At 39.4% G+C, this 14,717-nt stretch overlaps 1 protein-coding gene across 2 annotated transcripts in view; it reads right to left on the bottom strand.

The window, feature by feature from the left end:
• SOS2 (SOS Ras/Rho guanine nucleotide exchange factor 2) overlaps window positions 1-14,717 on the bottom strand; it is a 96,897-nt gene that overhangs the window by 25,381 nt on the left and 56,799 nt on the right. For both annotated transcript variants that reach the window (XM_070420105.1, XM_070420113.1), the window contains exons 9-12: window positions 6,942-7,069; window positions 5,796-6,451; window positions 5,114-5,195; window positions 2,489-2,611 (exon numbers count right to left, since the gene is read on the bottom strand). In XM_070420105.1, the coding sequence (XP_070276206.1) occupies window positions 2,489-2,611; window positions 5,114-5,195; window positions 5,796-6,451; window positions 6,942-7,069 (989 nt within the window). The remainder of the gene's footprint in view (window positions 1-2,488; window positions 2,612-5,113; window positions 5,196-5,795; window positions 6,452-6,941; window positions 7,070-14,717) is intronic.

The raw sequence follows: 14,717 nt of genomic DNA, 5'->3' as shown, positions 1-14,717 counted from the left end.
ATAAAAGGAGGGGCTGCCCTCCACTCAAGGCGGGGTTGGAAAAAAAAAGGAGGGGCTGGGAGCCTGGGTCACGGGGAGGCGTGGCCTGCCTGAAAACAGCCCTCAGTCCCTTACCCAGGCTGGCCACACCCCCATGGAGTAAGAGTCCCCGCTGGGGGGCCAGGCAAGCCTGCAAACAGCCCTCAGCCCTGCACCCAAGGCTGGCCAGGCACCCCAGCGGGACCCCCCACACTGAAGGAGCTGTGGCCAGCCTAAAAATGGCCCTCAGTCCTTTATCCAGGCTGGCCACACCCCATGGAGTAAGAGTCCCCGCTGGGGGGTGTGGCCAGCCTGCAAACAGCCATCATGCCCTCACCCAGGCTGGCCAGGCACCCCAGCAGGGACCCCCACCCTGAAGGGGGTATGGCCAGCCTGAAAACAACCCTCACCCAGGCTGGTCATGCCACCATGGGGTGAGCGTCCCCACTGGGAGGCATGGCCAGCCTGCAAACAGCCATCAGCCCCTCACCCAGGCTGGCCAGGCACCCCAGCAGGAACCCCCACCCTGAAGGGGGTGTGGCCAGCTTGAAAACAGCCCTCAGCCCCTCACCTAGGCTGGCCATGCCCCCCCAGCGGGGACTCTCACCCCATGGGGGTGTGGCCGGCCTGCAAACTACCACAGGCCCCTCGCCCAGGCCACCCCACACCCCAAGGGAACCCTCACCCTTATCTGGGACACCCTTCAGGGCAAACCAGCCAGCCCCCACCCCTGCACCAGGCCTCTATACTAATAAAAGGGTAATATGCTAATTAGACTGGGAGGCCTTCCAGGAGACCTTCCAGATGTTCTTCTGGACAAAGCCATGGTGGCGGGGCTAAGGCAGGAGCGGTTAGAGGCCAAGAGGGGAGGGCAGTTGTGGGTGATCAGGCCAGGATAGGACGGCAGTGGTGGGTGATCAGGCTGGTGCAGGGGGCCTATGGGGGTGATCAGGCCGGCTGGGAGGGGAGGCAGTCGGGGGTGAGCAGACCAGCAGGGGGGCCAGCTGGGGGCGAGCAGGCCATCAGTTGGGGGTGATCAGGACTGTGGGGGGCAGTTTGGAGTGAGCAGGCCAGCAGGGGGGCAGTTGGGGGCAAGCAGGCCAGTGGGGAGGGAAGATGGGGGCGAGCAGGCCAGCAGGGGGGAGCAGTTGGGCGTGAGCATACTGGCACAGGGGGCAGTTGGGAGTGATCAGGCTGGCGGGGGTGGGGGCAGTTGGGGGCAAGCAGGCCAGCAGGCAGAGTGGTTAGGGGCAATCAGGCAGGCAGGCAGGTGAGCAGTTAGGAGCCAGCAGTCCCGGATTGCGAGAAGGATGTCTGACTGCCGGTTTAGGCCCAATCCCTGTAAATGGCAGTAGGACATCCTTTTGAGGGGTCCCAGATTGGAGAGGGTGCAGGCCCGGCTGAGGGACACACATACACACACACACACATCCTTCCCCTTCCCTCCCCCCGCACGAATTTCGTGCACTGGGCCACTAGTACAGTATAATCATTTTGGGAAAGATTTGGCAGTTTCTTTTAAAATTAAACATACACCTACCCTACGACTCCGCCATTCCACTCTGAGTTATTAACCCAAGATACTATGTAAGAAGTATATTCACAAAAAACTTGAAAAATAAAAGTTCATTGAAGCTTTTTTCATAAAAATGAAAACTGAAAGGAACCCAGGTGTCCTTCAGTGGGAAAATCAATAAACAAACTGTGGTATATTCATATAATAGAATACCACCTCAGCAATAAAACAGAACAAACTATTGATACAAGCAACAACATGCTCAAAAACATGTGCAGTGAAAGAAGTTAGACACAAAAGAGTGTACAATATAAGAATCCATTTATATAAAATTCTAAAATAGGTAAAATTAATCTATGTAGTAAGATAAATACTGCTTTGGGCAATCAGAACAAAAACTGATTAAAATGGGCATAAGGGGACTTTCTGAGGTGATGATAACATTTTATATCTTGAAAGGAATCTGGATTATAGAAATGTATATATCTGTTAAAAGTCAACCAAAGTATATTGTATACACAGTTTAGGAAAAAAGAATAAACAAATACCATTAATGATATACAAGTTGAAGTATTTAAAGAAAAGTGTACTTTGAATTACAACTCCCAAATGGATGATTAATGGACCAATAGAAGAATGATAAGTGAATAAATGTATGATAAAATCAGGATAGCAAAACATTAAGCCCAAGGTTATTAGATGTTCATAATGAGACATGAAGAAAAAAAGGTGTGTGTGTGTGTGTGTGTGTGTGTGAGGGAGAAGTTGACAGTAGGCAAACTCATATGCAATTGTATAAGTTTTACTTAATAGGTATCCTGTTCTGTAAGAAAGAACTTAACTGCTATGAGGTCAACAATAATACCTATACCTGAATTAAGAGGTAAAAACTTTTGTGCTAACTATACACTGAAAATCGAATGGCACATTCAAAATATAATATACACGCCAAACCTAAGTTGCACTGGTTGGACGTATTCCTTGCGAAACCTTTTAAGGTCTACACTAATTGGTTGTTCGCCTTTCTCTGCTGCCAATTTATCTGCTTCAGTAGGTTCTGGCTCTGGAATTTCAAATCTAAGAAGAAAAGCAAAATGAGAGAAATTTTTCAATGTTTATACATAAATGAAAAGGATTTCAAATGCAGCAATAAAAATATTTTAACTAAGCAACCTTCTTTTCTACTATTTATGTGAAAAGTACAATTACTGATAAATTTTCCTTAAAGCATTACATACTACAAAAAATTGCCCTTTGGCTATACAGTACTAAGGTTTTATAGTCTTACTTCTATAAAAAAGTTTAATAACTAGTATTTATCAACATAGAAAAGATCAATGGAAAAGATTCAAGCAAATAATCTGTAAGGAGTATAACCTCTTTAATATCCATAATATTTATTTTTTAATTGCAAGTAGATATAACTTTCCTTAAATAAATGAATATAAATCCTAAGAGAGGGTCCAAACTGAATTTTAAACTGTAAAGAACATACCTAAATGAATAAAGTAAAAAGCAAAGTTAAAAAAAATAAAAACTGCCCACAAGAAATACAGCTAAAATATGTCTAACACTAGAGGTCCGGTGCACAAAAATTTGTGCACTCGGGGGTCCCTCAGCCCAGCCTGTGCCCAGCTCCCTACGATCGCCCACGCCGCCCCTGCTCACGATCGCTGGCTCTGCCCATGCTCAGGCCTAACACCTCTGGCCAAGGCATTAGGCCTGGGCAAGGGACCCCCAGCACCCCACCATCGCCAACTCGGCCCCCGCTCCCTGCGATTGACGGCTCCGCCCTAATTCCTCTCACCCAGGCATTAGGCCTGGGCAGGGGACCCACAGTTCTCCAAGGGACCTCCTGCTCCACCCCTTCCCAGGCCTAATGCCTGTGGCCAAGGCATTAGGCCTGGGCAGGGGACCCCAAGCTCCCACCATCAGCAACTCTGCCCCTGCTCCCCATGATCGCTGGCACCACCCCTGCCCAGCTGCAGCCACCCTGCGATGACGGACTCCACCCCTGCCTGGGCATAACGCCTCAGGCCCAGGCAGCGGCGACCCGAAGCTGCAGCCGCCCCAAGATCTCGGGCTCCGCCCCACCCAGCTCCCATCGCTGGCTCCACCCCTACTTCCAGCTATCACCGGCCAGTGTGGCAAAGGTGCCCGATTCTCCGATCATGGCTGGGGGGCAGGGCTGCCCCCCGGCTCTTAGCTCCCCCCTAGGTTTCCGATCACTGTCAGTGGCAGGGGGCTTCTTCCGTGCTTTCCCTTTCGCCTCCCTGCATTGTGCCTACATATGCAAATTAACCGCCATCTTTGTTGGTGGTTAACCGCCATCTTGGCTGGTGATTACTTTGCATATCTTGCTAATTAGCCAATGGGAAGGGTAGCGGTCGTAAGCTAATTACCATGTTTCTCTTTTATTAGATTAGATATATGCTTTCTTAATTTTGGACATGGAAATACAACCAAGTATATCTTCACAGCTCATTACAGTGTCTCAGTCTGGTAAACTTTGTTTCATAGAAAAACAATGATAGAGGTCAAGATAAAATTCTGGCATTAAGTTTTTAAATGTGAAACAAAAATTATTTTAGAGTCCAGATGCTACATTTAACCTTTAAAGCATTTAAAATGCCACTAATTGTACTCAGTAAAAAATAAAAAGTCAATCTAAAACTTACTTTAAAAAATTAATTGCAATAAGAAAATGTTAATTTTTAGGTCTAATAATGATATTTTGATTATGTTTTTAATAAGAGTACTTATCTTTTAGAAATACAGCTGGAAATATTTACAGGTGAAATACACTGTCTAGAATTTATTGCAAAAGACAGTTGTCCCTTGGTATTCCAGAGGATTGGTTCCAAGACCCCAGCAGATACAAAATCCACTGTTGCTATGAACCCATAGAAACAGAGGCTGACTGTAATCCTGGGATCAGGATGTTGAAACGGTAGGAAAATAGGGGACACATGAGTTGATAATTACTGCAGTTGGATGACTGATACATGAGGTTATTTTATTTTCCTATTTACCCTTGTGCACATTTTGAAATATTTCATATTAAAAAGTTTGTTTTAAAAGTAAAAAAGTCTCTTTTATTGATTTTTTACAGAGAGGAAGGGAGAGAGATAGAGAGTTAGAAACATCGATGAGAGAGAAACATCGATGAGCTGCCTCCTGCACATCCCCCACTGGGGATGTGCCCGCAACCCAGGTACATGCCCTTGACCGGAATCGAATTTGGGACCTTTCAGTCCGCAGGCCGATGCTCTATCCACTGAGCCAAACCGGCTTTGGCCAGAAAACAATTTAATTAAGATACATAGTTTTATCCTCTAAAATGGGTCTTTCTGATTACCACTATAAACATTGCTAAGCTTTGAAAAGACCTCTATTATAAACAGGGATTTCAGTTTAAGCACACTGTTTAAAGTGAACAGAAATACTGCTAATTTTATGCCAAATAAATTATATTAAAAAACTACTTGAGTAGATACTAGGTACCCAGAATTTTACAAGATAAAAAACAGTTTAGTTTTTACAAAATGTAAATATAAGTGAAATAAAAATTTTTCTTACCGTTCAATCAGTAAGCTTAGCAATTCCTGTGGTTTACAAAATGAACGATATGTAGTAAGAAAAGTACGAACAAAATTGGGATCTGAAAAAATAGAGCATAAAACAGGTTGCATGTTCAATTTATTCAGCATATTTTGGAGGTCTTATTTCCTTTTTCCTTTTATCCTGGCTTTTCCCACTGTGGCTCTTTCTGCCAATCACGGTATTTCTTGAGAAATGAGGATTGTTTTCAAATTCAAGATTTATGGATATACAATTTTTATGAATATTTAATTATCAGTGAAGTTAATACTATATTTTAGAGACATTTAAAGGAATAAGACAGTTACTTATTCCTTTTGATTCTGCAGTATTTTTTTCATATTTTAGAGGCATTTTTTTTCAGGCCTCAAGCCTTTTGAACATTTTTAAAAGCTTTTAGCTCCTTTGGCCTAGATCCATGGTCGGCAAACTGCAGCTCGCGAGCCACATGCGGCTCTTTGGCCCCTTGAGTGTGGCTCTTCCTAAGCCTTAGGAGTACCCTAATTAAGTTAATAACAATGTACTATCTATATAGTTTAAGTTAAAAAAATTTGGCTCTCAAAAGAAATTTCAATCATTGTACTGTATATATTTGGCTCTGTTGACTAATGAGTTTGCCGACCACTGGCCTAGATAATCACTTGTAATGAGTTTCACATACCTGCATACATATGATATGTTAATCTTTCAATTAACTTCACCACTGTTCCTCCTTTAATAATGGGGATTCCACTTCTACTTTGCAAGTTGTCTTCAAAAACAATGTTTTCCTCAGAGTCTTTTACCACAAAACGATAAACTTCAGGACTTGGTAATCTCAGTGGTTGCTCATTTTCTTCTTTTAATAATACTGAATCTAGCATTCGATCTAGAGTACTACGATAATGAAGAGAAATAAGTGCTGCCATCCAATTATTTTTCTCTTCAGCAGACTTAGCAGCAAATATTATGCTGTTTTCATCTTTGGATACTAATTCAAAAGCATTTCTGTACTCAGAAGTATCTTCTTTATCACATATTTGTATTTTTCTCATGACAAATTTTTCTTTTAATCTATATTCTGCACTACTGTAACCTGGAAGGCGTGACTGGCTGTGATTGGGTTTGCAGCTAATCATTAAGCCATCAAAAAGAAAAATATGCCGTTCATGTTTAGCACCAATTCTTGTCAATGGACCTTCCATAATGAATTCATTACAACACTGTCCAATATCTTTGCCTTCCCATCCATCTATGTTTTTCTGAATTTCATTCATTTTTTTAATAGCCAGGTGCTTGCTTCTTAATTGACGATTATAAAAAGGGCAAACAGGATCCCTAAAAAAAATACCAAGACAAAGTTAGCTTATTCAATGACTAAGCAACCATAATTGCTTTAAGTGTAAACTACCTCAGATCAAGTGACAAAAATACTAAATAACCAAACACTAGATTTTGCACACAGCATTTATTTTCTCCTACTAACTTTGCCACTCACTACAAGCCTCAATTTCATTATTGTGAAAGAGAAGTACCAGAGGCTCTATATTTCATTCCTACTGCCCAAATGAATTAAAATTAAATAATCCTATTTCTTATATAAATTATACAAAATTTATCAACTATGTCTTTTAAAGTTTTTACACATATCTTAACAATATTAGAATGCCAATTTAAAAAGACTACAAGACCAAAATAAAAATGTAAAACCAAAGTATAATTTTCAAGAATGCAACTATCACTATAAATAACACTTCTTGAGAAAAACAGGCATCAGATGTAAGTGAAGTATGCAGAAGCATTCATATTTTTAACAGTTTGGAATTACCCAGGTCGGCGTCGAGGTGAATACTGCTTGTAAATTCGGTCCATACTACCTTGGAGATTCATGAGAGCAGTAATCGCTTGGTTCAAACATTCTCTATCTTCTTGTTCTTCGCTACGAGCTTTCAATTGCTAGGAAGACCCAAAAAGAAAAATTAAACCTACTTTGTTCAATAGTTTCCCTTTCTCATAATTAGAGGAAGCAGCAATATTATAACTCTAAATGAAGTTTAAATGCACTTAATAAAAACCGCTATGATTTCATATAATTATGTATACTTCTGATCCCTCAAATCAGTCTTCTTTCTACATATGTGTTTACAATACAAATATATAAAGTCCTATTACCAAAGCAATCAGGAAAAAAAACAACAACTGTGATAACCATTTGGACATTTTCTAGGTATATAAAAATAGCTCAAAACATGAAACTTAAAAGTGAATTTCATTTGTTAATAATTATGAATAGAGAAAATAAGAAACACAAATTATTTCATATCTATCTACTTATATAAAAACCCTGGGTGGTGTTCATCATGACCAGAACCGCCATGACCAAGCGGAAGGAAGTCAGTCCTGCAGGGGTTGTCTTGGAAACGGCTGTGCCCTCCCCTGAGCTGTTTCCCAGAGCTGTTTCCTGTAAGGGCGGGGTTTGAGGCAGGAACCCGCCCTGGGAGCGTGGAGGCATATCTTTCTAAAGTGTGCTGCGCCAGCACGGGGTGAACCTGAGTGGGGCGGCTGAAAGGCTTAGAAAAGACAGACAAGAGAATGAAAGCCGGGTCTCGGTAAGACAGTGACCATGCCCACAGCCATGCCTTTATTTTATAGCAGATGCTACAAGGCAAAGTAAGGGCGTGACCAAGATGTTTACAACATTCTCCTGGGTTTCAATCCTACTCAACTACATGCACCTGAACTCTATCAAGCCTACATCACTCAGGCACGTGGGGCCACGTGTTTGGACCATAGGTTCAAGCTTACAACTACAGCTGTTGGCTATAATTATGCTGGGAGGGCCCTGACCACCAAGCTGGGACTTGCACATGGCAATGAGAGGACTGTGCTCTCTCATCAGTCCAAGGCTTGAACCTGTCCAAAACACTGCAGTGGCTCCCCACAATAAAGTTTTAATTCTGTTTCTTTGTTACTAATGTTGTGGCCCCACCCCATAACAAAGAAACAATTTCCGGAGGATGAGGCCCAGGAATCAGGATTTAAAAAAAAATTCCAAGGTGATTCTAATGTGCAGCCAAGGTTGAGAACCACTGCTATAGATAATATTAAAAATATATCTAAACGTGCAATCCTTTGTCCAAAAAATGAGCATGTTCAAAAATTAAATGAAGAAAATTTGGATATACTCGATGGAGATTTTCACACATATTTGAGTAATGATTCCATTGATTCCACAGATGATGCTGAAAAGGAAAATTTTCCCATCGAATTTCTTAATAGTATTACTCCTTTGGGAATGCCGTGTCATAAATTAAAATTGAAAGTGGATGCATTCATCATGCTATTGAGAAATCTCAATAGTAAATGGGGTCTTTGTAATGGTACCAGATTTATTATCAAAAGATTATGACCTAACATTATCGAGGCTGAAGTATTAACAGGATCTGCAGAGGGAGAGGTTGTTCTGATTCCAAGAATTAATTTGTCCCAATCTGACACTGGCCTCCCATTTAAATTCATTTGACAACTGTTTCCCGTGATGCCAGCATTTGTGACTATTAATAAATCACAAGGATAAACTCTAGACAAAGTAGGCATATTCCTACCTGAACCCGTTTTTGCACATGGTCAGTTGTATGTTGCTTTCTCTCGAGTTTGAAGAGTATGTGATGTTAAAGTTCTAAGTACTTCATCACAAGGGAAATTAGTCAAGCACTCTGAAAGTGTTTTCACTCTAAATGTGGTGTTCAGGGTGATATTAGAATAAGTTTAATCACTTTATCAGTCATTGTTTGCATCACTGTTGTTTTTATATCATGTTTTTGTTTTCATATGTTTTTGTCATTTTTATATCATGCCTCTGTTGTTGTTATATCCTTTTGTTACTATTTATTAATAAATTTATATATTATTTTCATATACATTTCACTAATTTCCTTTCAGCTCTCACACTTCTATTATAGAGAAAGGGCAAATAGCAATATTAAAATATCTCCGCTAATTAATTCCCTTTTAAAAAATATATATTTTATTGATTTTTTACAGAGAGGAAGGGAGAAGGATAGAGAGTTAGAAACATCGACGAGAGAGAAACACTGATCAGATGCCTCCTGCACACTTCCCACTGGGGATGTGCCCACAACCAAGGTACATGCCCTTGACGGGAATTGAACCTGGGACCCTTGAGTCCGCATGACGATGCTCTATCCACTGAGCCAAACTAGTTAGGGCAATTAATTCCCTTTTAATGTGCACAAATTTCGTGCATCGGGCTACTAGTCCTATATAATAAAGAGCTAATATGCTAATTAGACCAAACAACAGAACAACCGCCCGGATGACCTTCCAGATGAAGCTGGGGGTGCGAGGGCTGGCCGAGGCAGCTGGGCTGTGAGGGCCGAGCCCCTTGCATGAATTTCGTGCATCGGGCCTCTATCTTATATAATAAAAGCCTAAGTGACCATTACGACAGAACAACCAGAAAGACTGGTCACTATGATGCGCAATGACCACCAGAAGGCAGACATTCAATGCAGGAGCTGCTCCCTGGTGGTCAGTACATTTCCACAGGGGGAGCGCCGCTTAGCCAGCTGGTGGCAGCACTAAGGAGCAGTGAGTTGAGCATTAAGGAGCAGTGAGCAGGCGGGTGGTAAGGAGTAAGGGGTCCCAGACTTCGAGAGGGATGTCTGCCTGCCAGCTTAGGAATTGGGCCTAAGCCAGCAGGCGTACATACCACAAGGGTTCCTGGACTGCAAGAGGGCACAGGCCAGGCTGATGGACCGTCTCCCCGCCCCCACACACACACATAGTGCACAAATTTCATGCTCTGGGCCTCTAGTCTTTATATATAAAAAACCTAAGTGACCGTTTGACCGGTACTATGACGCACACTGACCACCAGGGGGCAGACGCTCAACACACAGGCATGGAAACATGGAACAAACTGATGAATCTCAGAGGGGAAGGAGGAGGGCAGGAAGAGATTAACCAAAGATCTTATATGAATACTAGAGGCCCGGTGCACGGATTCATGCACTGGTGGGGTCCCTTGGCCTGGCCTGTGAGGATCAGGCCAAAACTGGCAGTACGACATCCCCCAAGGGGTCCCAGATTGCGAGAGGGTGCAGGCCAGGCCAAAAGACCCCAACGGTGCATGGGCCTCTAGTTTGTGATAATATCCTTTCAGTTCCTTGCTGAGGAAAAGGAACCATAGCTGAATGGTTCTGAGATTGTTTTTGGAATATGCGGAAAATTCAAATGTATCAACAATTACTCTCAAATAGTATCATTCCTTTTTATTCCTTTAGTATTTCAGTGGTATGTCTTAGAACAAAAATATTCTATCACAATACAATGACCAACTTCTGGAAATTTAACACTGGTAAAGGTCTATTATCTAATACCCACCACATGTCCAGTTTTGTCAATGTCCTAATCCTGTACGTTAGGGTAATTTCCCCCCAATATAGGACCTAGTTAGTGCTGCACTTAGCTGTCATGTTGCTACTGTCTTTTTTAATCTGCAACAGTTCCTCGGCATTTGTCTTTCATGGCCTCCCTGAATAAATAACACACATACACACACACACATCTATAAAAGCCCTATATATCCAACACCCATATTAATTTTTTTTTCTAACTTCCCTAGATAGAGTTAGTTCCTCCTGCTTCAGTGGTCCCATAGTACTACTTACATTAGGTACTTACATTTTAACTAGAGGCCTGGTTCACAACAACCGTGCACTGGGGAGGGGGAGGAGGGGAGGAAGGGGCCCTTCAGCCCGGCCTGCACCTTCTTGCAGTCCAAGACCCCTCACTCCTTACTGCCCACCTGCAGCGGAGGTGCGAGAATCTCCTGCCACCACTGCTGTGCTCACCTGCCGCTTCTGGCTGAGCGGTGCTCCCCCTGTTGGAGCATACTGACCAACCAGGGGGCAGCTCCTACATTAAGCACCTGCCCCCTGGTGGTCAGTGCACGTCATGGCAACTGGTCATTCCGTCATTTGATCTATTTGCATATTAGGGTTTTATTATATAGGATTCTTTGTTTGATGGTCATCTTCTTCACTAAACCATGACATCCTTAAACATGGGGATATGTTTTGCTCATTTTTTGTAGTATCTGCAAATGGTAGGTACTCAATAAGGTAATTAGAATGAATGACTACTGTATAAATACTTATAATTTTAATGTTTAGACAAATGACAATCATGAATATTTACTGAGCTCTTATTCTATACATGTTCTTTTATGCATTAGCTTATTTAATCTTTGTCACAACTCTGTAAGGTAGGTATTATTATTATACATGTTACAAATGATGAAACTGAAGCACAGAGCAGTTAAGTAATTCATCCAAGACGAGTAGGAGAGTCTGTATTCAAACCTGGGAACAAAATTCAGGGCCCATTTCTGCCATTACTACACTGCTTCTCTACAATGACACCAGATACAATTATGCAAAGTGCTGGTATATGCCTAAGCCTGGTGACCAGGAGTTGAAAGGGATTCCTTCCATGTTAAAAACAAACTGAATAATTAATAGTTTAAGAAATAAAATGAAGTTAAGTGTTCTTTGGAAAAGAGGTCAAAGAGATTAATGCCCTTGCAATAGGTGCTTAAATTAAGTTAATACAGTGGAAGTGAACTTTTATTAATTTGTAATATCTTATGAACTTGGCTGAAGAATATACTCCTTGTTTAACTTGACAATCATTATTCTCCTTAGTTACATATAAGTATATCTTGTCCAAGATTTTGCATTTCATGTTCACTTAAAGACTTAGCATGTTTCTCTTGAATTCTCAAAAAAATGTTATATCTACTATAGATATCTGTGTGCCTAAAGCAAGGGAAATTTTAATAAGTTATAATTTTTCTGTAATTCATTGTGTATATATATGTGATCAATTCTTTGTTTTGTAACAATAAACTTCTATCTAGGTTTTCATAAAAATAGAATTTAAGTAATTTGGTGGGAAATTTAACTCATTTGTATATTACTTTTCTTTGTGTCTTAAAAAATGCATTATCTTTCTTCAGATGTCTTTGAGTGATGTGTCAGTACTGAAAAAGTAAATATTATGTAGTAAAATAATCTTCATAATCTTTTTCAACAGCCAGAACATTTCCTTTAATAACATTATCTCAAGCTCTTGATTTTATGAATATACTTACTCAAATATACATACACAGGAACACAAAGACAGTGACAAAGCAAATATTACCTGTTAACAATCAGTAAATCTAGGTGAAGGGAGCTCACACTATACTATTTTTGTAACTTTTCTCTATGTTTTTCAAAGTAAAAGGTAAAAGAGTACTACCTAAAAATTCAATTATCTCGTATTTGAAATACTGGCTTATCTTTCCCAATGAACCTCATTGAAGTTATTAGTACTAGGTTTTCCTGTTAAGCTTTAAACTAAAGTAGGATAGATTAAGTTCTTTTGAGAGGAGAATTTTTATTCTTTCCATTACTAAATTTCCAAAGAATAACCAGAGAGTTAGAGAGCAAAAGAATGTTATTTGTCTTTGGAATAAATCAATTCTGAATGTGTTCTTAATAACAGAAGAATAAACATAAATGTTTCTTCAGAATATAAGAAGTATATTATAAAGTTACTTATAAATCAAGAAATAGTTTTTTCTTCTTCTTCCTCTTACATAAAAATGTATATGTTAAGAAAAAAATCTAAAATTTATCTGAGAAAAAATAGAAAATGAAAGTAGTTCATGATTAACCCCAAAGATGTTCAAATGAAAAGAACAAAAAGAATATATTATCTATAAAATACACTTATTGATTTAATAAGAATAATCCAATAATGTACTCTAAAATAATTTCAGGCAATCTATAAATGATGTCCTATCAGTTTTCATTATAGTTGTTTTTCTATTTTCTTATCATAAAACTGATTCTGGGAAGTAAAGCTTGAATAATATTTAAATGCTACGTCAACACATAAATCTTCCTTGCTGTGTGTCTGAAGCAAATATTTCAAATTAAAACTGCTCCGGATTATATTTACTATTCTCAAAGAAATGTGAAAGCCTTAAGTCACACTGGTCCAGCCTTTTTTTTATGGTTATCATCCAAAATGTGCATAACATGAAATGAAATTTCTTTTGGATGAGAACTTGAACCCAAACAATATCATAAAAAGGCAAACTACAGAATAGGAGAAAATATTTAGAAATGATATATCTGATAAGGTATTAATATCTAAAATACGTAAAGAACTCCTAAAACAAAATAAAAATATGCTCACTATCACTAATATTTAGAGAAATGCAAATCAAAACTACAATAAAATACCACTCCATACACATTAGGATGGCTACTATCAGAAAATAAAAACACAGAAAATAACAAGTGTTGGCAGGGATGTAGAGAAATTGGCACCCTGTACATTGTTGGTGGAGATGTAAAATGATATAGCTGCTATGGAATATGGTACAATGTTTCCTCAAAAAATTAAAAACTATAATTACCAGATGATTTAGCAATTTCACTTCTGGGTATATATCCAAAAGAATTGAACGCAAAGTCTTGAGGAAATATTTGTATATCCATATTCATAGCAGCGTTATTTACAACAGCCAAGAAGGAGAAGCAACCCAAGTATAAAATGACTCTGGTTTCATAACAAAAAAATAAACACCACTGAACTGAACACTTAAAAGAGGTAAGATAATAAGTTTCATGTTATGTAGTTGTATCACAATTAAAAATAAATAAAATGCTATATAAAACCAATAGTATCACAGTCAGAACAGATGTAAAAATAAAGTAACTTTTCATCTATTCATGTGATAATTCACTTAGCCTGTGTCTAGAACAGTGATGGCGAACTAATGACACACGTGTCAGAGGTGACATGCGAACTCATTTTTTTGGTTGATTTTTCTTTGTTAAGTGGCATTTAAATATATAAAATAAATATCAAAAGTATAAGTCTTTGTTTTACTATGGTTGCAAAGATCAAAAAATTTCTATATGTGACACGGCACCAGAGTTCAGTTAGGGTTTTTCAAAATGCTGACACGCCGAGCTCAAAAGATTCGCCATCACTGGTCTAGAATTAGTCCTTATTTCAGTGTTTTTCAAACTGCATGTTATAATCCATTAATGCATCACAATTATTTTTTTTTAAAAATGGAAGAGAGTATGTCAGAGTACACTGCATAAAACTTTGTGCGTGTGTGTGTGTGTGTGTGTGTGTGTATACAGTCATAATGTTAAACGTAGTTCTTACTATGGATCATTCCCACTGTATAACATACAGGGTGATTCCCACAGGACAATAAATGCCAGAAATAAGTGGGCTACTTTCTAGAATATCTAGGCCCTCTGGATCCCACTAATTAAGTATATGCTTACCAAAAATCAGTAAATGTTTCGAAATATGTTGATGCCAGTTGTGCTTATGTTATAATTATGTAATTTGATTACACATTTTATAAGTCAAAGAAGTATATATGTGTGTATATATATATATATATATACATATATATATATGATATTTATGTGAAAACTCAGTCAAATGATTTTAAAGGCAAGTCCCTTTAAAAAGGTATAGGGACAACGAATGTAAAAGATTT

The sequence above is a fragment of the Myotis yumanensis genome, unplaced genomic scaffold, assembly GCF_028538775.1.
Source record: "Myotis yumanensis isolate MYYU_CA2020_CCGP unplaced genomic scaffold, mMyoYum1.0.hap1 SCAF_1, whole genome shotgun sequence".
Taxonomy (NCBI): domain Eukaryota; kingdom Metazoa; phylum Chordata; class Mammalia; order Chiroptera; family Vespertilionidae; genus Myotis; species Myotis yumanensis.
This window is presented reverse-complemented; position numbering and strand designations above follow the sequence as displayed.